Genomic DNA, 27,961 nt, shown 5'->3' with positions numbered 1-27,961 from the left:
ATAAACATAACAGTAAGCATAAAATTTATTGAAGTACAAACAGATTTTTGGTTTCATTAATAACACGGGAGAGATTTCATCAAGTACAAACAGATTTTTGGTTTAAATAATGACAGACACAGGAGAGATTGAATCAACATGTTGTACTTTAATCCAAAAGCTAAGAAACTGAAGGCCCCGTTTGTGTGGGCAAGACATTCTTGTTCACCTTCCTCCCCCCAGCCTCACATGTATATGCTGAGGGGTAGAATTCCAAACATTTAAGAAGCTGTAGCACGTCATTTCACATGGTACCTTCTCATCCTCAACCTGGCTAGACAGAATAGCTTAAATTCCTGCAGGACAACACAGAACCAAGACTTCTGTGGAATATTTTCAGAGGCTCAAACAAAATGCATCTTGTCTCTTCTCAGTTCAGACTGTGGCCCTAAACTAGATTGATTTAGATAGGACAAACTGGAAATTAAGGACAAAGTTTCATAAACAAATTGCTTCAAAAAATTCATCAAAACCAAATAAATCTTGCCCAGAACACTGTTTCACAAATGTCCATAAATACATATAATGTGGGACTGGGATGAGACTGAGAACAGTGTCCATGTTCTGAAAACTAAAAAGGAAAATGCATGACATCTGCAAATCAGCCACATGGAAAAGTCTGACTTCTTCGTCAGACTCTAAAACTGAAGTCATCAATCCCAAAGAGCAAGTCACTGTGTCACTGCCATTGTCTGGCATCCAGCACATACTCTGAAGATCCACAAGAAACAGTTTTGTAAAACAAACACCAAAGAAGCCACGTCCAAGTGCCCAAGTCCAAGAAAACAACTGCCAAACCCAAAACTTGCTGAAGTGAAGCAACTCTGCAATACTTTCTGAGAACACAATTCCACCAGGAAGATATTTTTCTTGGGGTGAAAATCCTTTTTTTCATAAAACATCAAAATAGCCTTTATAATTAGATAAAGATCTTCTCTTTTCTCATGTGCCTGTCACGTTAGGTGTTCAGCCATGACCTTCCACAATTCCTGTAGGAGCAGAAAAAATACATACAGGTATTTTCTCAGATCAGTAGGTTGCAATTATGGAAGTTCAACATTCCCAATGTAAGACAAGTTTTAAGACATATCCTACATTCCCACCCACAGACAGTATCCATCTGTGGATGGACAGTAAATCCATTCTATGTAATCTCCTAGAATGACTACCAAATTATCTTTGAAACAGAGCAGTATCATTGATTTCTTCATTCTTATAGCATGATTTAAAAAAGTAATTTGTATTTAGTGTAAGATAATTTGTGTTTAAATAATTTCATCGGTCTGCATGACCTTCTGCAGTATTTTGATTGATAATTTTGCTCTTTTTCTTAGCCTGTATTGACAAATGCTTTCAAATAATGCTGGTAAAAATACAACTGAACAAATACCCAATTTACTGAGCAATCAAGGTCTCATAAATGCAGGTTTTATACAAACACAAAACCCCTTCTCAATCTGTTGGACAGTGAGGACGAAACCAGATCACTTTATTTATTTAGAATAAATTAATATACACTTTGTCTGCTATACAAAAGACTATTAAGCAGAGTATCACATACCCTTCACCAGGACATCTTGAATTGTGACAATACACTTAATGATAAATTTAAAAAAGCATTTTAAAAATACATGTATTTCGAGGACCAGGAGCCTTCCTCAAATAGCCAGGGAATGAGTTTACACTTTCAGGTATAAGCCAAGTTACTTTTATATGCTTGTAAAACTTTTGAACAGGTTTTGCATGAATGTTTTATGCCTGAAGATATCAGCATTAAGCAAAATAAATCAATGTCATTAAGTAACTGTGGCCCCTGTAATCTTACTACATGCACACACAGCTATACTATGCTGACTACATTATTTCCTGGTACCTGATTTGCCATCCTTGTACAAGATTGCAAGTTCCCTGAAAAGATCTGTTAGATTGGACTATTCTGGAAGCCAGCAAGCTGTTAGCCAGCCTGCATATATTCCTAAGAGCAGATAATTTGAAAAAAAATGGAGAAAGAGAACCGTAAGTGCTTGTGAGCTAACTGGATAACCAGAAATAGTATATCTGACATGTTTCTGAGTAACAGAAGTTAACAGCTAATCGACTTCTTCAGAGATATCAGAACCCTGAACTGGGAAAGGAGTTACTAAAACTATGAAATGAAAGCTCTTCCACAAGCAAATAAAGGAGATATTGGTCCGATTTTCTAGTCAATCACAAAAATTTTATTTTACAAAGTAAAAGCTTCTCATCCTTTGAGGGACTGAGTGCAGTCTCAGCCACTCTCCTGCTGCTGATAGAAAATCAACTCTGCCACAGCCAAAACCAGGACTTGTGTCAATCTAGTTCAGATTGTGTAAGCACAAACAAGAACCATTTTAAACCAACAAAAAGCTAAGTGGAAATAAAAGAAATGTTTATTCTCCTGTTCTTACTTCACATCAAGTCAACAGCTGAATACTAATTTGAGATGATTAGCCTGACACATTACATTTATTTTCATGAATGTCACTTACCAACTGCTCAATTCGTTCATAAACAAGAAACTGGCAGAAATCAGCCTTAATGGGCTCCACAGTATATTTAATTTTTCTATCTTGAAGGTTCTCCAAATCATTCAGATTATTTCTAAAGTGACTGTAGGCTTCACATGTAACATCCATATGTCTTAAAGTGAAGTTCAGCCTGGCAAGAGAATATTTAATTTAAAACATCTCTCCTATACTGTCAACTTAAATGGGTGTGTAACTTTGCTCAGATAAGTGTGTCTCTTCTCAGCATAATTAACTCCCTTCAACAGCCAAAAAAATGTACACCCCCCCATTCCTGAAAAGCTGACAAGACTTATGTTAGCATCAATACACAATAACTCTTGGATGAATCCTTGCACAGATTTTAAGGCACTTTGCCAAACAGAATCATTGTCTTGGCTTCCTGGACAAACACTTGGCACCACATCATAGGACTAGCTATTGCTCCAGAGATTTAAGCAAAGCCTATTTGTATATTAGTTTATGAATGGACTCCAACAAATATAAGCATTCAATGATTCCTTCAAAGAAAGCAAGGGAAATCGTTCCAGAGGCACTAAAGCTGGGAAATATATATCCTCATTCTAAGCCCCTTCATTCCACTCCATGATCTCAAAAATACATAACAAATGTTGTCAGGTATTACAGAATACATCAATCTAGCCACCTATTTATCTTTATTTGCACAGAGATTATCCCATACAAGACAAAGGGAGGACAACAAAAGCCAAACTCTTGTAAAACTCAGATTCTGAACTGATAAAAATTAAGCATGCATAAAAATAAATGCTTGTCCTGAGCCTACACTGGCATCAACTGATACAGTGAAAATTAGAAGCCAACCTTCAACTAAAACAGATGTTTCTTCCAAATAAAGAAAGCATGCAACGTTTTTAGTGCTTTTTATTTTAAGTTCTTGGTAATACTTACCTCTTTTCTAATGCCAAGTAAACTGTGCAAGAATTTCTCAAGTTGTGTGTGATTCTATGCAACGTTCTGAACAAGGCATCTGTCAGGTCATCATCATAGAACACTACAAGAAAAAAGATTAACAGCACAGAATATGTATATCAAAGTGTATTGTTTACTTAAGTTTCAGGTATGAAACAAAAACAGGCCTTAGTTTGATTATTCTAATCAAGCAAGTCACTATTTAACTAAGTGCTGAAGTATGTTTTTATTGGCAGTAACTGACCCTGTAACAGTATTCACTGCTGCTATTTATGTCAAGCTTTCTTTAAGTGTTCTCTTGTACGAGTGGGAATCACTTTCAGACAAGTTACAAAACTTTAACAAGATTTTTCTCAGCCTGTAAACAATCTTACTGCAGAGCTAAAGAACACAAGATATCACAGCACATAGGACCTCATTTCTTACAAAAAACCAAACCAAAGGCATAGACTCTATGGGGAAGTGCAGCATCTGAAGCTGTTCTTCACATTACGGAAAAATCTTGGTCTAACCACCTATTTATCATTATTTGCACAGTATTTATCTGATACTACACAATGGTAAGACAACACAGGACTTCTGAAAGTCAAATTCGCTTACCTGTGATTATGCTGAGTAATTTATTTAGTCACGAATAATTACCACACCAAAGGAAAGTAGTTTGCAACATCTGTTCTCCCATTGTTAAGACAGAAAGTAAATACAATTTTATAGAAAAGAAAAATACAGGCAGGAACACTTAAGGCAGAGATTTGACAAATTAGGTAAGGATCTGACCTATTAGATCTTAAAAGCAAATTAGGTATGTTTAAATCATTACTCATAAGGCCCAAGTGTTTGATTGAAAAGGTCACTGTTTATATTTTCCTACCATCAGCTGCCATTATCACAGAACAGTGATCATGCAAATCAGCAATCTCTTCTTCAGACCAGCTGTAAGGAACTTCAGGATCTGTAAGAAAGAATATGGCTTTGGTGTACGTGATTAAATGTCTCAGATGCTTGAGAAAAGAAACTTCTTAACTCCTGTGGGCATCTGCTACTTCAGAGAACAGCAGTGAAAGGAAACCAAACCCTCCCTCTGGTCATTCCCTGAAGTTCCCTGCAGTGCTCTGCTTTCTCTGTGGATTCCAACCCTCCCAAGGCTGACTGGCAAGCACAGAATTTCCACTTCAGAATTTACAACCAATTACTACCCTGTAGCAAGGTCACAGATTTAACTACATTGAAGTAAGTACACCTTTAAACAAAAACCCAAATGTATCTTTGCATAAGTTTTGACTAAGTTTACTACTTCATCATGCTTTTTAAAGTTTAGGCTTTGTTAAAAAGAAACTATATTTGAAAGTCTAAAAAACATAAAGCCTTTTCAACTTGCAGTATTAGATACTTCCATTAACCAGAATTTTTTTTTTGAGGTCCGAGAGGCTTTTGAATGCGTAAAGGATGTTTCTACTTACTTGAATAGTTGCTCTATTTTTTTAGATGCATTACATCAAATTCAGCTTGGTGTGTACTTTCAACTAGGTATACCTCCAACTATTTTTCCAGAGGCCTGTGTGCTGGAGGACTCACTTTATAAACGGTGGAATGAGCTTTTCTTTATGGCTCTGAAGAGAAAAAAACCCACAAAAACAGAACATCAAGCCCTATCTGAAAGGACCCATCGTAACCACCTACCAGTGCAGAATTCATCTTTCAGCCAGTCCAGTTCTTTCACTTTAACTTCCCCTCCTGTGGGTGAAGAAAGACCACATCAGTCACAACTGGCCTTTGAGAGAGTACCTGAGCAAAAGTAAACAGTCAAAACCTGTACTGAAACAAATGATGAAGATCTATTAGGAGGACATATGAAACACAAGTCAAGTTGAACTTCAAATCATTTGCTTTAAATCAAAACCCAACCATTAAATCAAAACCAGCTACCCACTCTTGAGAGAACAGAATGAAAGATCAGAAAGACAACCTCTGTTCTCTTTGACATGTCTCACCTACAAAATACTTCTTTCCAGAGTTCTGCCTCTGCCATTTACACCCTGTTTATGTGACCCCTGGCACCTGCACTTCTGTGATGCTCCCAAGGACCTCAGAGCAACTCACGCTGTGACTGTGCAGGAACCACAGCTGGTCTAAAACGATGCCCAGAGGTAAGTATTTTACTCTTCTCAAAAGGAAGCTGCCCCACTATGGACCACACAGAGATATCTTGCATCTTTCTTACCAAATGAGTGACTTTAAACCAAGACAAAACCACACCTGCACATGTGGATGTGCTGGGTAGGCAGTGACTGTGCTGTCTCATCCCAAAGCAGTTCCCATATAGGCAACTGCACAAACACTGACTATACAGCACTTACCTCCTGGCTCCACCAGGTCTTTGTTTAATGCAACATTTTGCTCACACATGGCCAGAAGATCTTCACCAACATCTGGAAAACAGTGATAATGTAATTAAAAATAAGAATATTCGCTATGGGGTGGGTATGCCCTTGACCTCTCAGACTAACAGTTGAAGTTTCTCTGATGAGATTAAGGACAATTCAGAGCAACTCTATCCACTGAGGATTGCTTCCCTTGTATCCTCCCCTTCCTTCTGTATTTCAGTACTAAGCTCTGAGGCACCCTTGAAGAAAGAAGTTAGTGTGTCCAGATTAAAATAGGTAGGAGAGGGATCTATCTTGAATTCACAGCAACACATCTTGCTTTTAAACCGTTGTGCCTAAAAGTAGTGCTGCTTTCTCAACCCTTGAGAAAGTTCCTGTTATTTTTCAGTAAATAACACAACTTGATACACATTAATAAAGTTATTAACTAAAACTGAACATATGAGTGTAAAAGCACTGCTTCGTGAAGTTCTACGAAAATATTTTAACTGAAAATAACTGCCTTACCTGTGCAATAAACTCTCTTGGCAACTGTTCCCATGATAATACTTGTAATTCCAGTGCCACCTCCAAGCTCAAGCACTGAGCAACATCTGAATGTGTCCCGTTTAAACAGGATGTAATCAGCAAGAAGAAAGGCTGCACGCCAGACCTGGGGAGAAGAGCAGCAGTTAAAACTCAGTAAACTCTGAAGCACCACCCATGAACAGCAAGATAGTCCAAGGCAGAACACATACTTGTTTACCAACATCTTCTAAGGGGGTTGCCATAGTATGTTCTGTGGAAATGAAAGCAGAGCAGAAATAATTATCTCAAAATGTTGTTCGACTCAAGTTCCATAGTGGCACGTTTGAAACTCAAGTCATGCTTCTCTTTCAAATATAGAACTCAACACTTCACTCTACATAATAATGGCAGATAATGCCAAACCCCAAATCTAACTAAGGAGCACTGAGTTTCCCATGGTATACATACAACTGCCCCAATCACTTCTAGAGGAAAAAAGCTAAATGTAAAAACATTTGCAATATCACAGTATCATGATTATTATCTTTTTTCACTGAACAACTGCTATTCCATTCCTAAGGAAAACCTATTTTTGTTTTACACAAACATATTTACCCCATTTCTCCTTGACCATTATTTACCTATTTTAACAACATCACTGCAGGTGCATTCTCGCTCTTCATCTTCAAAAGCATCTTCTCTCCCTTTCATCAGAATTACAGGGCACACTATATCCCTCAAAACATCCTCTGCTTCTAAATCAGAGGCACTTCGAGGCCTTCTGACCACTTCCAAGTCTCCATCATCATCCAGCAGAGCTTCTACTCCTTCACTATTTAATTCTCTTTCCTTTTTCAGGTTACTCCTGTCCTTGTCACACAGTTCATCTCCACCTCTGTACTGCTGTTCTTTTCCCATTGTAACTTCTTCCACGTGTTTCTCAGATGCCAAATCTTCTGTGTTCCAAAGGAATTTGAAATATGACAGGAATACTGTAAGAACACAGGACAGGGACAGGGAGGGAAAGTTAACACCAGATAAGACAGAATCTATGCACAGTTTCCACATGAATGAAATTCTGGTATGTGTTTCACATATTAAAAATCTAGGTGTTAAAAAACTACACACACAACTTGAAATATAGTTCTATTTGCAATGAAGAACTACTTCTGTTATTAAGTTCTGTCAGTAGAAATAAATGAGGCACTTCCACAGTCTACTGGCTGACTCAGCATCTCTGCAGTCACCACAGACACTTTAATCTGATTTAGTAACACTTATTTTAACAACTGGCAGAAGAGATGGTTTCTTACATGCTCCAAAAGTTCTTCTGTTCAGACAAGTTCAAACCAAGTTGAAAGCAGAATTAACAGAAGTTAGAATTTGGGGTTTTCTGGTTAAGATCCCTGTGTTGTAAGAAACAAGAGTGTTCTAGTAAAAAGAAAGTAGATTTTTTTTCTTAATGTTTTAAAAGTCTTTAGGAATTCAAGCAACTTGAAGCCTTGAAACTGGTTCAGTATGAGAGAGCAGAAATAAGTGCACAGGAGACACCTGAGAAAGCCAGAACACGCTGACACCTTAATAACTGTTTTAAAAGTCTTCAAGCTGACGACTTAAGCCATTGTTCTCAAAGACCAAATAATCAAAAAATATTTTGCAACAATCACCCAGTGACATCATTGTCTATTAAAATTTTAAGTTATCAGAACATGGACCTTGCAATTTTAATTACAGGAATCTGTACTGTCTGAATACCACACACGAGGAAGAAAAAACATTCCATAGTCCTTCCATCTATGTTCATTCACAACAAAAGGGAAGAAATAAAGTGCTTGCCACCACTGCTTTTGACAATTTCACAATTTATGGAGTTCTGTTCCAGTTTCTTTAGGAAGCATGCAAGACATTCAAAGCTGGTCTGCTGTAATCTGACCAAAGTTTCTCTCTAGGGAGACCATTTTCACTAGATATGATAAAATCTTCATTGCCTGTCCCAGCATGAGAGATTTTTAAACTCATCTACTCTTTGCATGATGGCCAGATTAAACTGTTTTGGGTATTTAGCAACTTAGAGGATGCAACCAATGAAGGAAATGCTTTTGTTCTCCATGCCCATTCTGATCCTCTGCACGTTCTATGGCATTCAAAAGTTTTAAGGGAAAACTGACACAAAGGAGAAGAGCCTAAACCCCATAAACTTCCCTAAAATACAGCAGAATGGCAGTGGTAGGTTGTCCTTGCATTTGTTAAGAGTAAAAGCTGTCACACCACAACCCAATTCTTGTCTCCCTAATGAGAGGAATTTCCCAGACCAAGCTCATTCAGAGTAGGTAGAAGATGCTGTCATTGCATTCTGTTGAAAGGTTCTTTGCATCGAGCAAAATCACAGCAAACAAATGTCAAACAGCATGAAGACACAGCACAGCACTGATTGCCTGGTTTTGACCTCATCAGGGTCACAATTATTATTCACTTCTTTGTCAGGCTTTGGACAGGCCTACTTTTATCACTTTTAACCCCGTCATGTGCCAGAACAGCTGCAAAAGTTACTCTTTTTATGTCACAACTCGGTTTGAAGAAACGATTAACACTTCTGTCACAGCAGGACTTTTCTACAGAACATTTTACCAGCAGCTTTAAGGTCACTTTCCTTGACAACTTTATAGCAACCTACGAGCTCACAATCAGCCAGGGGCATTTGCCAACTCATTCCACTACAGCCTTGACTCTTCAAATTCTGTGTCAGTCAAAGCCATTGCTATTCTGAGTTTTCTTGTTGACAATTTTTAAAAACAAACAAACAAAACCCCCTACAAAACGCCCCAAACAAAACTGTTAGGCTCCCCTGGAACAGATAGTAAATCATCACATAAATTGTCACATAAAGACTTTATTAAATTAATAAATTAATTACTGATAATTTTTATTTTACACTTAAATTACCCCAGGGATAACCCCACGTTTATATATAAGAAACATCCCAACTTTTTATCATGATTCCCGAAGTGCTATATTGACATTATAGCTCAATGAACAAATAAATAAATAAAATTAAATCTGCAAGCAAGTTAATTTGGTTACTTCTTCTCAGAAAGTATTTGTTAAGATAGGCTGTCTGCAAATTCTACATTGTTTTCATTTCTGGAGTTAATTTCATGAGGAGAATCCAGCCAGCCTTCTTCTTAAAGACTCAGTAGGAGGTGATTTGGCTTAAAATATGTAATTATTAATATCAACCACTCAAAGTAGGATTGAGCCATTACGAAGACATGAGTACAGTTAAAATACAGCTCCACCAGTCTAAGCATAACCCTACCTGGCTGTCCAACTGCATTCAGTCGTACCATGAGGTGTCTCTTGTTTGGGCAGTGCAGGTGAACATCAGACAGCACAGTGTCACTCCTGAACGTGGGGTTATCCATCTCCTTCTCTCTTACATCTACCATGATGTGCTGCTGTGCTGCTGAGAGGAACATCAACACAGCCCATACAGTCCCCTGTGTAGTGCTGTCACCGAGGGATTTGACACTCTTCTGTTAACAGGCATCCAGGCACAGCTTTGCTCAGCCAGGTAACCTCACAGCATTCCTGAGGAGACCCCAGGTGAGAGGTGATCGTGCCAGCTCCATGCTCCAGCAAGACAGTAAGTTGCTCATCAGGATATTCAACCTAAAACCAAACACAGGCAGCTTTTAGTGATCTCCTGACACCGTTTGAACATTGCTCCAGCAGTTTTTCAGAAGATAAAAATCAGATTACACTGTCCAATAAAGCCACAATGCTCCAGTGCTCCCTTTTACTGTGCTCCAAAGAATTATCAATACATAACTCTTAATAGTGCAGTGGCAGACACTGCATATTTTAGGAAGAACTGCCAACTTGTGTTAAAAACAACTTCCCCTGAAAAAAAGCAAATGTTACCATGAGTCCTAAATCAAGGTCTTCAAAGGAAATAAGGCCTTACGTGCACGACTTCACTGGTTTGAGAGATCTTAAAGCTGTTCATAGAAACTTCTGAATTTTCTTAGAAACAGGCACCATTATCAAATATGTTATCACAGGTTAGTCTCCCAGACTTCATAAAAGGAGCATGTGCTCTTCCTGGAGAAAATTCAGTTCCCTTTATGCACGCCCACTAACTGGGCAGTTAATGTCTCCCATCTTTGACACTCTTTATTCTTCCACAGGAAAAAAATCCAACACCTGAAACCATCCTTGCTACCTCATGTCCAAGGCTCAGCTGTCTCTATCCCACACCACGAACAAGGGAATTACCTCTTATGAATGGAAAAATACAGAGGACGTTGATTTCCCCATGTTCTACGAACCCTGACATTTTGTGAAAGGGAACGTGAACTGTAGATCTGAAAGTGAAATTTGTGTCTTTAAAAACATAAAAAAAGTTTTCTAAGTTTCTAAAAAAAACTCAGAAAAAGCTTAGATCACACATGCAAATCATCAAGCACTACATGAATTTAGTCAGCAAAGACACTCGGGTCTCACCAGCTATGAGCACCCCTAACACTCCTCAAAAACTGCTGATGCCATTTCCTACGTTGGCATTAATGCCTTGGAAGATTATGCTAAATTTTCTGTTATCTGATTGTTCTTGAACAAGATCATAGAATGGGTCAGGTTGGAAGGAACCACAGTGGGTCACCTGGTCCAACCTCCCTGCTCCAGCAGCGTCATCCCAGAGCACACGGCACAGGTTTGCATCCAGATGATTCTGAAATATCTACAGGGAGGGAGACTCCCCGCCCTCTCTGAGTGATCTGTTTCAGTGCTCGGTCACTGCACAGGAAAGAACTTCTTCCTTATGTTCAGGGGGAATTTCCTGGGCATCGGTTCCTGCCCGATGCCTGCCGTCCTATTGCTCAGCACCACCGAGCAGAGTCTGGTCCATCCTCTGACACCTCCCTTCACATTAGATACCTCCTATTAGACACCTGGTCCATCCTCTGACACCCACCCTTCAGACACTCACAGACATTCATAAGGTCGCCTCTCAGTCTCTCCTTCTCCAGGCTGAAGAGGCCCCGCTCCTAAGAGAGATGCTCCCGACCCTTGACCAACTTCGCTCTCTGCTGGACGCACATACACACGCTTAAAACGCTCCGAGCTTTACAGGCAGCCTCCGTACCTGCAGTTATGCAGCTCTACCAACCTCTGCAAGACCCGCTCCCCCTCCCGAGCCGCCCTTTGCCCGCGGGACCCGGCGCAGGAGCTGCCGCGGGGCACAGACCGCAGCGCTCCCGCCGCCGGGGCCGCGCCGGGCGCGGGGCTCCCGCTCCTCCGGACCGGGGCCGGGGGCTGTGGGGGGACAGGTCCCGCCTGTCCCGTGTCCCCTCCCCGGGCAGATCTCACCTCTCCCTGCTCTACCAGCACCTCCCTCGGTCGCTGCCGCGGCAGCGGCTCCGTCCGCCCCTTCCGCTGACGCCGCTGCCCGGCGGCCCCCGCGGGCCCGGGCGGTGCCTCCCGCGATGGATAGGGGAGTTCTTATTCTGAGAGTTACCCGCTAAACCTGGGTGAAAAAAAAACAACTCAGCGCCAGCAGCCTTGCGCTAAAGGTTCCGCGGGAGTGGTTTCCGCGGTTTGAACCCACGTTCCTTGTCGCGTTCTTTTATTAATTGGTTTTAGCATCTCTCGCCGTGTCGCGTTTTCCGTGCAAAAAACATCCAAACGGCTCGAAAGCAAAAATGGAAAAACACTCTGCGGAGGCAAATAGGCGTTTCTTCCTTAGTCCAGATAATGTCAGAATTCTACTATCGCCGTAAGATTAGCTGGAGCAGCAGCAGTATGTGCTCACTTGTTTTGGGGAAGTTGCTTAATTCTGCAGTTTTTAATTAGGTGAAATGAACAGAAGACTGAGGTGTTGAGCAGAAGCACCATAACCAGAGTGCTTTGGAAGGATTTAATAACAGAAATTTGTCTAACTCACGGAGTTAGTATCTGCGTTTTGGACCTTTGCTACAGATGATGCTTGTATTTTTCTTGAATAGATGGTTGTGGGGAAGGAAGAATTAAAGAGTCAGTGTTCGAAAAACCCCATGGAATGTAATGCATAGTCTGTATGTGTTTCTGGATATCTGCTTCTCATGATCTGCATCCTTCAACAAAGGCTAAGAATTATTAAAAGAATGAAGTAATCTTTCCCTGTTTTTACAGCCAAGAATGTTGAGTGGCAATGGAACGGAAAACGCAGCAAGCCATTCAGTTCTCTCCTTGGTGTTTCTGTAGGGAATTCTGTTGGATGATCATCTGTCAAAAAACGCTTTGGAGATTTGTTCTCCTTTTATCTGGCTCCTGTGAAAGAGCAGAACATTATTTTACTTCCCATGGTGATACACTGCCACATAAATTATTACTGCAGTCTCTCTCTGCTGGCATGTTCCCACTGCTGTAAAGTGCTAACAATCTGCAGGAAAAGCAGTTTTTATTTGTTGGAAAATCCTGCCAGTTTGCAGCAGGAGACACTTACTGGCACACAGACTAAGTATTGCTAGAGGAGCTAAAGGGTGAGTGTTTCACTGCACTACACGGGAGCTTTTGAACACAAAGGTACATTATGTGAGAAATGGAGCTGCCATAATTTCTTTTCTACAAAATGCTGCTACGTAGTTTCACAACATGCATAATTATTAGGCAAAGCAGGAACATCTTGTGGCTGCAGAAGGTCATAAAGGAGCCGGTCCGGCTGCAGGCATTGTAATGTGGGTGATAATGATAGTTGTTTAGGGAGATGCAGTTTCTGTACTGCACACAAGGGGGCTTTGGCAGCAAATTCCCGACATCTACCTCTTTTTTTTTAAGGATACACCTCAGCTACATTTCCTATCTTCCCCACAGCCATGTGAGCTGTCAATTTGCTTAAAGAAAGCAACTCAAGAGTATCCCTTAGTCACATCATACCAGGTATTAGAGGAGGTAAATTACTCCTTTCCACATGGTTTTCCCACAGTCCCATGGTCCAAAGGGTATTGTTAGACAGTTCTTTACAGAATGTCTTCTTGAATACCAGCACTGCTGCAGGAGGCTCAGAAAAGAAAACTATACAGACAATCCTGAAAAATATATATCACAGGGAAAAATCTAATTCCTTAAGATTAGATAAGAGAACAGAGCTGATTCTAAGCAGACAGGAATAACAGATGAATTAATACACCACCACATCCTTGCTCTTGTACTGTGCAGTAGGGCATCCCTGAAAGCTCATGCTATCTTTCCAGCATGTAGTGTACTGTCTCTTTGCTTGTCTTCTTTTCTAGTCTAAAAAAACCCCAAAACAAACAAACAAAAAAACCCCAAAAGCAAACAAACAAACAAAACCCCCCCAAAACCCAAACAAGCAAACAAAAAAGTAAACCAAAAAAGAAACTGAAGGCTTTCAGGAAGAATAACTGAAAAATTATTTAAAAGGACAACTGCAGCTGTCAGCTTTTTTGTTTCCACATTTCCTGAATATCCATTTCTCCTTCCCAGGGGAAGTTAAGAATCATACTGCCTTGCCAACAAGAAAACTGAATTAAAAAGCAGTAACATTAACTTCACAGAGCTAAAATCCACATTGATTTCTTTTTCGTTAACTATTTTGTGGTTGTTTATCAGCTACTTTCGTACCCTTTGACTATAACATTTATCTCCAGGGGCTTATTCAGAACAATAATTTCCATGTCTTTGACATCACCCAGTTATGAGTTCCCATGTCCAACACAAGCTGATTTGTACACAAATTTTTCTAAGAGAGGCAGGTATGTAACATATCAGGTGAATGTCTACCCAAGTGACTATGGTTGCCAACACCAAAAATGCATTTGCCTATGAGGATGTTGCAAGAGACAATGTCAAAAGCCTTGATAAAGTTAAGATAGACAATACCCACTGCAAATATAGTTGGAAAAAAGAGACAAGCTTGGGATCCCCGTTAGGACTCGTGCCCCAAGGCTTCTTCATTTTGTCTTACTGCATTACTTAGTCTAACTAAACATTTTCACTTTGCTTCATTAACTTTGTATCACCCAAACATCACAATTACAAGGAGGCAACAGCTGCTTAGTTTGTAGAACTACACTGGCACTTTCATGTGTTACAAATGCAACTTGGAGGTGTGAGAAAGAGATGGCAAAAGCTCAGAGTAATGCTATATCTGCTTAACAGTGTATTCCCGAATGGAAAGACTATTATATTCCCAGCAGTATACACCTTTCAGTACTTTTGCAGAGCAAAATGTGGTCTGTAGTGCTGATGATTACTGTGTTTAAATAAACACTCTCTCTCAAGAAATATTTTGCTTTTAACTGATCCTACTGCTGAAGCCCTACTGTTTCCTGATATCTTGTTGCCATGGATGGGTAATGATGTCACACATTCTGCCCAGTGTCCATGCCAGAAAATAAATGAGAATGACTTTTTTAATTATTGGGAGTTACTTAGCAATTCTCTGGAAGGTCTAAAGGGAATTACATGGAAGAAAACCTGATGTCCCATTGACCCTACCTGTATTGTATCCTTATGTCAGTAAAGTGGCACAGTAAAACTCCAGAGCAAAGGGTCTGCAGATTTAAAATCAAGGTTCTGTTACTGCAATTTACCTTGTTATCCAGCATTTCAGTGGGATAGGTGAAGTGTGGCTTAGGGGCTCACACATGAACACAGCTGTGCCCTTGGAAACTACACAACTATAGTTTCTGGAAGAGGGTGTACTACTTGTGTCCTTCCCTCCATCAGTGACTTTCTGACAGGAAAATGATCCCAAGCAGGGTACAGACATCCCTACATCAGGTAGCAATTTCCATGCTGCTGTCTTCTCTCACACTGCCTTTCAAATTAGGTTAGAGCTGTCCTTTTGAGCTCGGCATCTGGAAGGGAAAGAGCAAGAGGAAATCTCTTGTAAGTACATCGGAAAGGCTGCAGGAGCACCAGCACTGTCACTGCTCCCTCCTCCCCTCCAGGACGGCGGCGTTTGGAATAAGGGAGCGATCGGGATCCCCATCCCCGTGTGCTCTCGCAGGTATCCCTTCCTGGGGAGGCAGAGCCCACCTGCTCAGCGCCGCCACTGACGCGCAGGCGGGTCGGGACAGGTACCGGGGGTCGGGGGCAGGGGGGACCCGTCTGTGCCGGGCGGGGTCCCCGCTCCGCCCGCGGGGCGCGCAGGGAGCGGGGCGGGGCTCGGGGCGCGCAACCTGCGCGGCCGGCGGGTCCGGCCGAGGCGGGGCGGCGGCGGCGGCAGCAGCATGAGGGTGAACTTGGGCGCCCTCACCCTCTTCGTGGCCCTGGTGGGACTTTCCAGCTTCGTCTTCCTCGTGGTGGCCATCGCGACGGACTTCTGGTACATCATCGATGCCTCCAAGCTGGACGCGTCCCGGAACGGCTCGGACGCGCTCAGCTCGCACTCGGGGCTGTGGCGGACCTGCCGCGGTGAGTGGGGCGGGCGGAGCGGCCATCCAGCTGTGGATCCAGCTGTGGATCCAGCTGCGGGCATCCAGCTGTGAGGGTCCAGCTGCGAGCATCCAGCTGTGAGGGTCCAGCTGCGGGGATCCAGCTGCCGGGGTCCAGCTGCGGAGATCCAGCTGTGAGGGTCCAGCTACGGGGATCCAGCCGCGGGGATCCAGCTGCGGGATCCAGCTGCGGGGATCTCGCTGTCAGAGTCCAGCTGCGGGGTCTGGATGTCCGGAGGGCCCCGGCATCCGTGGGTAGTGCCTTGTCGATACCCCTCTACCCGTGTTACCTGCCGAGGGAGACATGGGGAGAGCGACTTTGCTGCTGCTGTATCCTGATTATGCATTAACTTTTAATCCGAGCTAATTTAATAAACGTTAACCATTTAGGAGGAAGGAGATGTCTTTTCATTTGGCTCGGGGAATTAAGGGGCGAAAGTTCTGGGTTAAAGCCGTTAAAATAATAAATAATAATATAAAGAAGATAAACACTATAGTTTATGTATACAAACAATACAATTATTGTTATTATTATTATTATGTATTGTTAAATTAACACAGCAATATAAACATTGTTAGTTTGAAATGCGCAACATTTATTAAAATTTTTTGACGTTAAAATTAAAATTCGGTTATCTATAAATAATTTAAGTAAACTTCATCACATGCTAACTACAGGTAAGTGATTAAAGACTCACCAAGTTCACCAGGTAATTGTACTGTGTTTTATCTTGCTTAGTGTTTCATAGTTATAGATTTTAATGAAAGATCTATAAATGCTATATGAATAGTATAGAATTTTCTCCATTGAGTAAGTTTGTTACTTTTGGTTTTGATTCCACCATTAAAAGCAAGGAGTAAGTAATGTTCACCACAGTCAAGAAAGGATGTTGCTCCCAATGGAGTGAGGAGAAGCAGCAGGTTTCAGGAATTCTCCCTGAGCTGTATCCCAAACCCACTGCATTGAGCAGATGTTTCCCTGCTGACTCCAGTGATCAGGCCGCATGGGAGCAACCATTGCTGGGTACTGAAAATTCCCTCCTTTCCTTCCCTACCTAGGAATAATTGTTTTAAAAGCAGTTAATATTATAGTGTAATTTTTTCCTCTTTGTTTTTCCCCTTCTCTGTTAGTGAGGAGTGAGTGTTACCCTTTGATAAACCCCTTCTGGCACAAGAATGCAAACATCACCGAGTCACACAGACAGCTTTTGTGTGAGTAGCATTTATATTATTTTTATATTTATATCCACCCTTCCCTCCCTCCTTGGCCACTTACAAGGACTCATTTCTGATTCAGAGGGGGAACTCTCTGAGATAGTGTTTTGTCTCTGCTTCTGTACAACATCTGTCACTGCCTGTGGTCTTTGAGTAGGTTTACTTTTGAAATAACCATCTATTTCGTGTCAAGTTCAGCTAATTTCTTCCACAGGAACAAGACCTTTCTGACTGGAATGGCACAGGAAGGTACACGATTGTTAAAAAATAAAAGGCAAAAATGGTCAAAATCACCTCAGAGGAGTCTGATCACTGAAAATGCTTAAGCACACATTTAAATGAATCTTTTAGGTAGTTACTTTTCTACCCTTTCAGTGGGATTCCTTGCACTGATAAAAGACTTAAGTTGGTGAGAATTTAAGAAGATAAATCACTGACTAAAAGCAGTGTTCGAAGTCCTTGAAGAACACTGTGTTCAAAACCACTAAGCTCCTAACTCTGTTTACTTCCTTTTTTTCCCCTGATACATTAGTCAATGTCAGGATGTTCTCAGAAAGTCCAAACTGAACATTTTCAAATACTTACAGGCACCTCCTAAAAGATGATTTAGCATCATATTCTGCACAATCCTCTGCTCACACATGCTCGTATATGGGCTTGATTTTTACAACCTTTTAATTTACTTACCTCTCCTCTCTGATTCTGGCTCTTTCCACCTTGCACGCAGAATATGTGCATTAGTCCTGTGTCTTAAAATGGGACTCTTTCCCTCAAAACCAGCCATTCCCTGAACAATTCTCCAGAAAGGCTTGGAGTGTCTTCAATCTCTTGGAGCAGCATCTCATGATGAGCTAAGAGTGCAGCACATGTGGAAAGGAGGCCTGGGAGGTGCTGATGCTGGTGGGGCTTCCAGCTGTAACTGGGAAGCTGAAATAGGAATAAGATCCCACTGGGCTACTGAAAGAGCCATATAAACATATTGACAGGTTCAAGACTAACAGCCCAGGTTGCCTCTCTGAGCTTTCAAAGAGAAAATACCATTTTTTAAATTCTCCTTGCTCAAGACAAAGGGCCTTGGCTGCTTGGTGTTGCTGAGACTCTGAGGAGCAGTGAAAATGATTGTCTGCTTGATCACTTAAACCTTTGAGGGGTCACTGTTAATTGAACCCAAGCAGACTGATCACATTTTAAGTGTGGGCAGCTCAACTGTTACGTTGGGGATGGTCCAAAATTTCAGGATAAAATTGTTAGCATTTCAAAAGTGGTGTGCATATTTGCAAAAGGCACATCTGTTATTTCCCCCAGGTGAGGAGATTTTAGGTTGCATCTCTTCAATGAAATAACAAAACAAAATCAGAGATGATGCAGAGCTCTTTTGGTTGCAAAAATGATATTGGCTTGGAAACAAAGGTAGTCATGAAGTGTAAGAAAATAGTGGATATGAGTAAAAACTGGATTAATAACTATGTTTACAGGCTCTTCAGAGCGTAAGAGAATTTTTTTTCTCTCACTTTCACATCAAGTACTATTTTTAGGTTCCTGGACAAAGACTTCAGGTCTGCAAAGACACTTGCAGATTTTATGATGAACAGGCATAGTCTGCCTAAAAATGATGAGATAAGAAATCAAAGATACTTTCAGTGAAATAACCTGCTAGGCTTGATTAGAATTCCCTACAGAGTGAACTTTTTGATTTTTCTGGTTGTTCAGCTTCAGTGCAGTTTCAGTGAGGTGAGGCTACAGGTCTGCAGCAACAGCAGCTGAACACAGGAACTGCCATGCCAGTATTTCTTCCTTCAAGGAAATACAGATATTTCTGAGTGATATCTAAGTTCATTAAGTACTGAGATAGTACCTTCTGCTCTTTCTTAAATATTTTCTGACTGTGGTCACTGAATCATATTTAGGCAAACCATTTTCATCTACAACGCCTTTTAATTAGAATTTTAGAGGAAAATTCTGAGGGCATGGATTGCAGTGTAGTTACAGTAGTTTCTTCAACTGTTGCTATATGGGGCAAACAAGCTAATTGCACGGCTTTAACTGGTTACTTCAAAAAAATCATATTTTTCTCTGTGTGTACCTGTGCAGGTGTCTGTGAGGAACATTCACATGGGATTAATCTCATTCCATCTAGCTGTACACACATATTTCTCACTGATTATTCCTTAATGGACTGCCTCCTGATGTAGGCACTTAAGTAACACATTGGTCACATCCCTCATTCTTCAGAGTTTGAATGCACTTCTTGGCATGTCTTAACTAGACACAAGTGCCAAAAACATGGGAGAAAGTCTGTATGTGAGTGCAAAGAGCTGGGTCAAAGTGGAAACAAAAGTCCTGGTCACTGCCAGAAGACAAACCCTTCATTAGAGAACGAAAAGCCTCCATATTCCCTTTCTCTACATTCCCAATCTCTTTCCTGTTCATCCACAGCATATTCCTTTTAGGTTTATTGTGTACTTCAAATAGAGCTCCTGGTAAATTAAAACAATTTGGTGTACAAGTTAAGATCCTGTGCCAGCAGCAATGTTACTCAGGCAATCAACACAGGTGCTGTTAAGCCTGGGAATATGATGTGCTTTCACATCACAGGAGTACTCTTGGCTGATTCCTCTCCTGGATTAGACACAAACATGCCTCCTCCTCTGCAGTAGCCTTCCACTTCTTTTCTTTCCACTCCCTCCAGCTGAACATACAGTGTATACCATCTCTCTCCCTCAAGCCCACAGTGTATAAAATATTTTCCTACTACAGATTGCATTATGACATGGTTATATATTTGTTTAAAACATCAGCCACTGACTAAACAAAAATACCACTATAGACTTCCTACCACTAGTTTTCCTGAAATTTCTGCATTTTAAAAATGCTTTTTTACTGGAGATGTACACTTTCCTCTGTCCTATACAGGATTAAAAGAGTCACTTTTCACAATTTAGACAGTTATTAGGGTCTCTTGGTGGCCAGGAGGATTAAAGATAGTCCTCTGAAAATCACCCTTGGAACTGAAATCTGTCATCAGACCCCCCCCCAGATATTTTGCCTTGCTGTGTGTTCTCCTGTGCCAGCTATGGAAGACAAGCAGGAGGAGCAACTTTTTTTCATGGTGAGCTGAATCCATCTCTCACTAAATGATAAAATAAGGGTGTCACTCTCACTTCAAAGGAAGCTGCATCAGGAGTTCTGAGCAGCTTTGCCATTTTCCAGTAGAAGAAACATAGCATCCACAATCACATCGAAGTGTTGAGGGTCACACACAGAGAGAGGGAAGCTGGTGTGTAGCAGGAATGGCAGTATTTAATCACCTGAAAGATTTTCCCCAAGAGTTTCAACTTTGTAAAAGAAGTTCTTGAAAGAAAACCCAAACCAAAACAAACAGAGCCAAAACTACAAAAAAAATACCACTACCAAAAAAACCCAAACAGAACCCCCCCCCAGCAAGTTACACTGGGCAAAGGTTGCTCTTAGGTATTTTTGTAATATAAATATTTCCCATTTACCACAGACTGTATTGTTAATAACTAGTGAATACCAGTATAGATTTAGGTAAAGGCAGCACCAGTGTAATCCCTGCAAAATGAACAGTGTTGTAAATATTTTTAATCAAAACCAGACAATTTCTCTCGAGTCTTAGCTTTGCACCTGAGCTGGTGTGGGGTCCCACTTGCACTGCAGAGCTGGGGCTGGTGTTATGAAAAATAATGTGAGAGGAACTGCTGTTCTTTCTTACTGTCTGCATGACACACAAATCATCTGCATTAGGTACCTACAGGTACCTACAAGCCTCTCACAATCCTGATTTTTTTGTTATTGACATGAACATCATGGGCAGTGATTGATTTCCTTTCACAGGTCCATTTTTAGTGCTCTCCTGTATTCTTGAGCCATCTAGAGATGAGCAGTTAATGGATGTGGTTTCCACTTACATGTGGCTGGAAGAAAATCTTTTTTCCTGATATAAAATCAAGACTGGAGTGTGCAGCTGCCCAGTGCAACTGCTTAAAGTATTCTCCCAAGAGTATTTTTATTTTTTCTTTTTTAAACTTCAGTGTGACTGGAACATGAGGCTGCAGACAAGTTAGTCCTTCCAGCAGGGAAACAATCTTTGCAGCAGAGGCAGTTACTGATGCCTCAGTTGTTTTAATGTAACAGCTGCCTTGGTTTCTTCCTCAACAAAATTAGTTTAATAGTACAGATAAACTTGTCTGGATTTCCTTACAGCATGTGGACCCTGTAACAGTCACTAACCAGCTGCTTTCACACTTTGCCCTGCTCTTCATGGTCCTGCTTCATTTTTACTGAGCTTATTTTATTTTTACAGTTTGTAATGTTATAAAGAATCCCCTATTATTTGGCTGCCATGACATTTTTCCTTGGGGATTTACAGCTCCTTGCAATTTTTCTTGTGGTTTGAAGTTATCAGAAGGAAAACAGGGCTGGAATATCTAGCAAGAGCTAGTTCAGAGGCCAAGTGAAATAAGAGCCAAATGATGTACAGAGAAATTCTAATTTAATTGATCTGGTAGGTGTGTACCTAAAGGGATCTGCTTTATTTCTGAGCAACAGTGTACTGTGCCTTCAGAGAGGTCCCAGTGAACATCTGCCGGGTGCTTAGAGTAGATATTACAGTAAATATATACAGAAATCTGAGATAACTCCAGCATCCCTGCAGCTGAGACCTGAATGAGTGACAACCTGTGATGAATGTTCTGGTTTTCAAAGTCGTTGGTACCGTGGCAATAGAGTGTGAGCCCCAGTGCACCACTCACATCCATCATTCTACCCATTCCTGCTTGTCACTGTCCCCTGTTCCCAGTCCAGCATCATTTTATTTCTACTGTCTGCAATTTGTCTTCCAGTTGAGCTCAGAGACTTTCTGAGAAGAACCACCAAGCCAAAACATGTAACACACAGGCCAGAGCCTGGCTAATTGTCCTGGAGTTCCCTAACCCTCTGAGCAATCCTCCACCGGCATCTTTTCTCTGGTGAACTGGAGGGGGGTCCAAGCCCAGAACTCTCCCATTTAGCCACTGACAGCAGTTCTTTTCAGTTGCTCGTTGTTTTTCCAAGTTGTTTCCTTCCTTTCTTCCCTACAAGCAGGTAGGTCTTTCTCCATACACTGATTCTTCCTGGCTTTGCCAAGACTTTCCAGAGCAGCCCCGTTGGTTTTAGCAGCTGCCAAGCTTTTCGTTTCAGCTCGAGGCTTTTGTCTTTCTAACTGGGTGTTTAGTAACTGCTGGGTAAGGTAAACAGGGCCTTAATTAAGCTCTTCTGAGCCGCTGCCATTTGAAGTATTTCTGATGAGGTGACTATTACAGTTTTCTAGAGATTATTTGCTATTATGAGCTGTGCAAACAAATCCAAAGTTGGTTTGAAGCAATTAAGCTCCAGCACGTTAACAGGAGATGATTAACAAAACTGATGATTAACAAAACTGCTCGGCTTGCAGTTGGTTACTTCTGACACCGCTCAGTTTTTCCAGTTCATTCCACAGATTTCTCTTTACAAACAACTCAACAACGACTGTGTTGGGTGGTAATTCAGAAGTGCCTGCCAAATCCTGAGACCTGGACACACGCTGCAGATGTCATTCTTACAGATATTTGGTCCCATCTCTACTAAAACAGCTTTGGCTAGCTGATGTAAAACTTCATTAGCTCAGATCAGGCAATTTAGTTCTTTTTTTTCTCTACAAAAACCAGGAGTGTTTTTTAAATGTTTATGAGTTTGTTTCAGTATTTCCAAGACTAAACTATTGGACCTTTTGTGTTGCACTGACAGGGAACTCTGGCATTGAGCAATAGACGTGGCAAACTGAATTCTGTTTTGCTGGAAAGTGCATATACCTCTTCTTGTGCAAAATGTTTAGGCTGGTGGGTTTTTTCCCAATACTAGATTAATTTCATCAATGTGAAGAGTTATATGTACAATATATAATGCATCAATGTGTATTTCAACAGAAATTGAAAAAAATACTAAAATGACTGCAAAATTAATGTTTTAACTTCTTTCACAGATGATTATTGAGGACAGAAACACAGTAAAGATATTTTAAGTCATGTTCTTCTATAAACTAATTCTGTTCCTCTAATCAAGGAATATAATGGCATAATATCATATGCCAGATGGCATGAATTCAGATTCCTGAGTGGTTTCCATGGCAGCATTTTAGAATAAGTTTCCCAGGCAGTTGCAGATTTCACAGGACAAATGAGTATTAGATATTGAACTTGAACACTGGAGATGATAAAGTGCTGTTTAACCAAATACAATCCATTAAATATTTGATTTTAAAAAAGCTGCAGGTGATTAATGGGAAATGTAGTTCCAGCTGTGTATAGGAAAAGTGAGGCTCTCTCACAGTGGGATTTGTGGGTTTCAGCTGAGATATCCCTAAATCTTTTATTTTCACTGAAGAGGGCATAAAAATCAGAGTTATTCTGATGTTGCATGCAACTGCCACAGATCATTAATGTAATCTGTGACACTCCCCAGGATGTTCTGGTATGGATTTGCTTTCCCTTTCCTTCAGGTTCCATTCAGAGCCTGATCTACCTCACCCACTGTCCTGGCTCAGGTTGCAGTAGCTGAAATCACACCATGATAAGGAAAGTCAAAGAAATAGCAGCTGTAGGTGCTACTGCCTGAGGTGTAGTTTGTTAGCAGTCAGTGAGGGACACCTGGAAAATCACAGGGCATAGAGCCAGTGATGAGCTTATTTCTGTTTTTTCCCTCCCAGCAAAGCCAGGTCTGGGGACAGAGTTGTACCATTCTTACATTCACAATTTTAAAATATTAATTGTATCAGATTTTATCTGCTCAAGGCCTTTTCACCTTTTACATGCAAGACCAAGGGGGGCACAGGGATGTCAGAGTGGTGGGGAACCAAAATCAGGCCCAATAATCCTCAGCAAGCACAAATGTGGCTGAAGACCAGCCTGTTCCTGCTGCTTCTCTGGAATATGAGAGCTGAATTGGGTTCCAAATCTCTGTTCTGTCACATCATGTTGCATCACATCCCCAACAACCACTTCTACCCATATAAAACTGCTGAACTGAGTTCCATGGCTATTTCTCATCTTGGTATTCAGCTAAGAATTGCAGACAGTTTTGACTTACTGGTTTCTACCCAGTAAGCTGAAGATGGATTTGGCTGTTAGCATCTGAGAATTGCTATAGGTTTGTGTTTCTTAGCCAGCGACAGCAGCTGTGGCTACTTTTGCTGAAGGAAAACACAGGGAGTGTCCTCAGCTTTAGAACCAAAGAGAGAAAGTGCTCTCTTCAATGCAGAATGCTGAATTTGTCATTTCTGAGCATCAGCTGGTCCTGATGTGGGCATATGTGGGATTGAATATGAAAATATAATACCAGTATAAATAAACAGAAACAGAAGAACAGTAGGGTCACCTCCCAAAACTTTGTCATTTGCCACATTTTTCCTTGTGATCATGTTCTGTGCTACACAAAACAAATAATTATGTCTTTAAACCACATTCTCCACAAGAAAAGACATTAACAGTGTCTGCCTTGATCCCACACAGACCCTTCCTAACCTTCCAAGCTTCTAGAACCGAACAGAGATACACAATTGTGTCTTATCTTTATAATGCTGTTGAAGGGGATAAGCTGGATCCTTAGCCAGTGACAGAGGGAGTACTTCCAATTCAGTGGGCAGTTACAGTCACTTAAAAAAAATTGATCATTTGATCACACAAAACCTGTGATCTCTTAACTGATTCCTTTTCCTTGGGAACCAGCTAATGGTGTATTGTGAAATCAAGTGAGTCACTGAAGCCTAGACCTCTTCAGAATATGGATTTTAAGGGATTTTTTTTCTGAGCACTTTGGTATTAAATAAATTGATACTGGAATTACTTTTTCTTGGTTATTATTCTAGAAAAGGTTGGGTTGGATGTTGTGGATAGATTACATGAGAAGGAAGAATGACACAAAGATGGTTTATGATGGAAAAAACCAGTGTGATATGAAAAAATACATAGCAACCCTCTGTTTACACAGCTATTAAAATGTTATAGGGATCAAGAAAGACTAATGTAGAACATTTAGCATGGGAGGAAGCGAGCAGGATAGGTTAATGTACTTAGTGAAGCTGCTGTAGAAAACAATGACAGACAGAATCAGAGCTGGATGGGAAAATTTACCTCTAGTTGATGGTCAGCTGCAACAAAGGAAAAGGTCACCAATTTGCTAGATCTGTTCAGCAGAGAACATGTGACAGAAGAGAAAGAATTTAATCAAAAGCATGGCTGGATCTCACCACCCAGACACAACAGTGCCACTCACTGTGATCTGTGTGATAACCAGGGCTACTTCTGATTTAGGTTGTCAGTGCCTACCTGGTATGCAGTGCATGACCTGTTATCCAGCTTGGCTTAATAGCTCAGTCAGTTTAACTGCTTAAATATATCTATGCAGACATATCCTTTATATTTGTGGTCTCTGTTTGAAACACAGGCTGTGATCCTCTGAGGGCTTGCTCTGTATGTGACCTTTTCCTCCATATCCTATATTTGTCCTGCCAACTTAAACTGAAAACCCAACAGGTTTTCCAATTTCTTGTTGATTCAGCACAGAATAAAGCTTTGATTCTGCTCAGGGGCTCTGCACTTAATAATTATTAGTACATCCATTGACACCATAATCAAACATTGAAATATTAACGTTCTTTATTTTTCTTCAGACATGCATGGAACATTTGTGATCCTGATGCCCCTCAGCCTGATACTGATGATTTTTGGAGGAATGACTGGGTTCATCAGTATCCTTGCCAGGGCCTACCTACTGCTTCTGATGACAGGACTGCTTTTTCTTTTTGGAGGTACAATATCGAACTCCCAACCTAACCAATTTAAATAATAAGGGATTATATCTGGGAAACATCACTTTGTTTTTCCAGAGAATAAGAGCTAAGCAGGAGTTTCCTTTCAGAATAATGCTGGTGTTCATCCTGATGGGATTCTGGAGTAGAGCAACTTAGAGTCAGGAAAGGCAAATAATCACACACAGCCAAACATCCTTGTGCAGTGAGTCACAATTTGAACACAGAGTGTTTGCTGTGCCCATTAACACAAAAGATTTAATACCTTCTAAGCACAGGGCACAAATTCTTTACAGACAGGGTAATGGGGTAATGACTTTGGAACTACTAAAACACAGGGTTTGATAACCTTACACTCATTAAGAAAACTGACAATTTTTTAAAGGCTTTTACATTGGGTTTCTGAAAAGGGTCTTGCTGGGCATTCCTGGGTCAGCTGCACTGCTAGTTTTGAGCTAGAGTGGTGTCCCCAAACCATGGGTCACAAAAGGAAACCCCAAAAAGTTATTTCACAGTATAACTTTTCATTTTGAAGCTAGTAAGCCAGACCAAAGTTTTTCTCCCTCACAATCAGATAAGACACTATCTTGTCCTACAAGTGTTCCAGTATCTACTTTCCAGGGCCTTTCTATGACTTCTTTCCTGCCACTGATCGAGTAAAGTTATGGTTTTGGTTAGTATATGTCCTTTGAGTGACATAGATGCCAGGCTTAGGATTTGGTATGTACTTGTGCTAAATGTGCCATTCCCTAATTTCCTGCCTTCTGTACAATCCTTTCATTCTGAAAACATCCAGCTCCTTGTTTGAGTGCCTTTATTTATTTATTTATTTTTAGTCTGCTCCAAGGATGTCTTTGACTCAGTTATTTGGAAGTGATGAACAGTCATAACTCCACAACACTTGGTGGGAGGTGGCAGCAAAGACCAACACGTTTACATTAAACACTCAAAATTTACAATACTCAAAATCAGAAAGCAGCCTAAATTCAGGTCAGTGACCTGAAATGCAAGAGTCTGTATCTCTGTGGGCTTTCTGGCATAGAGGTAGACATCTGCACATGGTGCTCAGCAGTGAGGAATCAGGATGCACTATAATACAGTACTGAAAACAGAGATGTGTGTGCATTAGATATCTGTGAAATATATGACTGGATTTTTATTATGGCAGGCTTGATGTTAGACATTTTGATTCAGTATTTAATAGTGGGAACACATTATACTCAATGGACAGAAAACCAACCTCAAATAGATATCAAAGATAAACTGGGAATCTGGCCTGGGTGGGATAGGAAGGAGTGGGAAAGAAGCCCTAAGCCATATCCAATTGATTGGTTTTGATTTAACCAGCTGAGTATGTCTCTCTCTCTCAGCTCTGGTCACACTTACTGGGATCAGTGTCTATATTGCATATTCAGCTGCTGCCTTTGAAGAAGCTGTCTGCCTCCTGAGGAGCAAGGACCTCCTGGTGGAAATCGATATCAGGTTTGGCTGGTCCCTGGCCCTGGTCTGGATCTCCTTCATTGCAGAAGTGCTCACTGGGGCCGTGTTCCTCCTGGCAGCAAGAGTTGTGGGTCTGAAACGGCAGCGTGAGCAGACATTATGAACAACAGGTATCTTTGCAACAACAGAACCCTGAAGAGCCTGACAGTCTGGATTGCTCGGTCCAGCTGGTCACTGGGGGTGTATAAAAGTGGAAGGCTGAGTGCCTTGTCCACTGCTGTAAACCTTTTCCCTCACAGCTGGCTATAAAACACAAAGATTCTCATAAATCAGTAAAACATTGCAAGTGCTGTCAATAAGGACACCCTTGTGACTTTAGAAGAAAGTACATTGCAGTGTTAGTGGTTTCAGACTAATTTCAGCTGGCAGCTCATAAGACGTCTCCATTCACTGCTTGGAACAAGACTGATTTCTTGCTTTCTTTTATCTTTTTTGCTGTCTAAGCAAAGTGCCTCAGAGTACCTTGCAGTTCAGCTTTTGGTTTCTCCTCTGAGACTCCTAAGAAGGACATGGACCTGCTGCAGTGAGTCCAGAGGAGGCCACAAAGATGCTCCAAGGGCT

General features: G+C 41.1%; 2 protein-coding genes across 3 annotated transcripts; one reads left to right on the top strand and one right to left on the bottom strand.

Moving 5' to 3' along the window:
• Positions 1–7: 7 nt before the first annotated feature.
• On the bottom strand, positions 8–11,851 carry METTL22 (methyltransferase like 22). 2 transcript variants are annotated; one of them, XM_032704282.1, is made up of 11 exons: positions 11,795–11,851; positions 9,723–10,075; positions 7,048–7,398; positions 6,637–6,677; positions 6,407–6,551; positions 5,873–5,944; positions 5,196–5,249; positions 4,387–4,467; positions 3,495–3,597; positions 2,550–2,718; positions 8–1,028 (listed from the first exon to the last, which is right to left on the bottom strand). In XM_032704282.1, exons 2-11 carry the CDS (start codon positions 9,880–9,882, stop codon positions 993–995), a joined length of 1,212 nt encoding a protein of 403 aa, XP_032560173.1. In that variant the 5' UTR covers positions 9,883–10,075; positions 11,795–11,851; the 3' UTR covers positions 8–992. The 2 variants fall into 2 exon arrangements, with proteins under 2 accessions (XP_032560173.1, XP_032560172.1); XM_032704281.1 differs by lacking the exon at positions 11,795–11,851 and adding an exon at positions 11,550–11,708.
• Positions 11,852–15,639: 3,788 nt separating this feature from the next.
• Positions 15,640–27,638, top strand: TMEM114 (transmembrane protein 114). Its single transcript, XM_032704265.1, has 4 exons — positions 15,640–15,823; positions 16,975–17,055; positions 25,763–25,900; positions 27,271–27,638. Exons 1-4 carry the CDS (start codon positions 15,640–15,642, stop codon positions 27,501–27,503), a joined length of 636 nt encoding a protein of 211 aa, XP_032560156.1. The 3' UTR covers positions 27,504–27,638.
• The last annotated feature ends 323 nt before the right edge of the window (positions 27,639–27,961 follow it).

Source organism: Chiroxiphia lanceolata, chromosome 16 (assembly GCF_009829145.1).
Source record: "Chiroxiphia lanceolata isolate bChiLan1 chromosome 16, bChiLan1.pri, whole genome shotgun sequence".
NCBI classification, from domain to species: domain Eukaryota; kingdom Metazoa; phylum Chordata; class Aves; order Passeriformes; family Pipridae; genus Chiroxiphia; species Chiroxiphia lanceolata.
Note: the sequence above shows the minus strand (reverse complement) of the source record. Positions and strands in the feature narration are given on the sequence as shown.

Bases quoted from the DNA above. Each gene is read 5' to 3' on its own strand.
- METTL22 (XM_032704282.1), bottom strand. From the start codon at position 9,882: ATGTTCCTCTCAGCAGCACAGCAGCACATCATGGTAGATGTAAGAGAG. The intron at 5,250-5,872 runs GTAAGTGCTGTA...CTTCACCCACAG, and splicing joins AGACCTGGTGGAGCCAGGAG to GAGGGGAAGTTAAAGTGAAA. The intron at 1,029-2,549 runs GTAAGTGACATT...CTGCTCCTACAG, and splicing joins ATGAACGAATTGAGCAGTTG to GAATTGTGGAAGGTCATGGC.
- TMEM114 (XM_032704265.1), top strand. From the start codon at position 15,640: ATGAGGGTGAACTTGGGCGCCCTCACCCTCTTCGTGGCCCTGGTGGGA. The intron at 17,056-25,762 runs GTGAGTAGCATT...ATTTTTCTTCAG, and splicing joins GTCACACAGACAGCTTTTGT to ACATGCATGGAACATTTGTG. The intron at 25,901-27,270 runs GTACAATATCGA...TCTCTCTCTCAG, and splicing joins ACTGCTTTTTCTTTTTGGAG to CTCTGGTCACACTTACTGGG.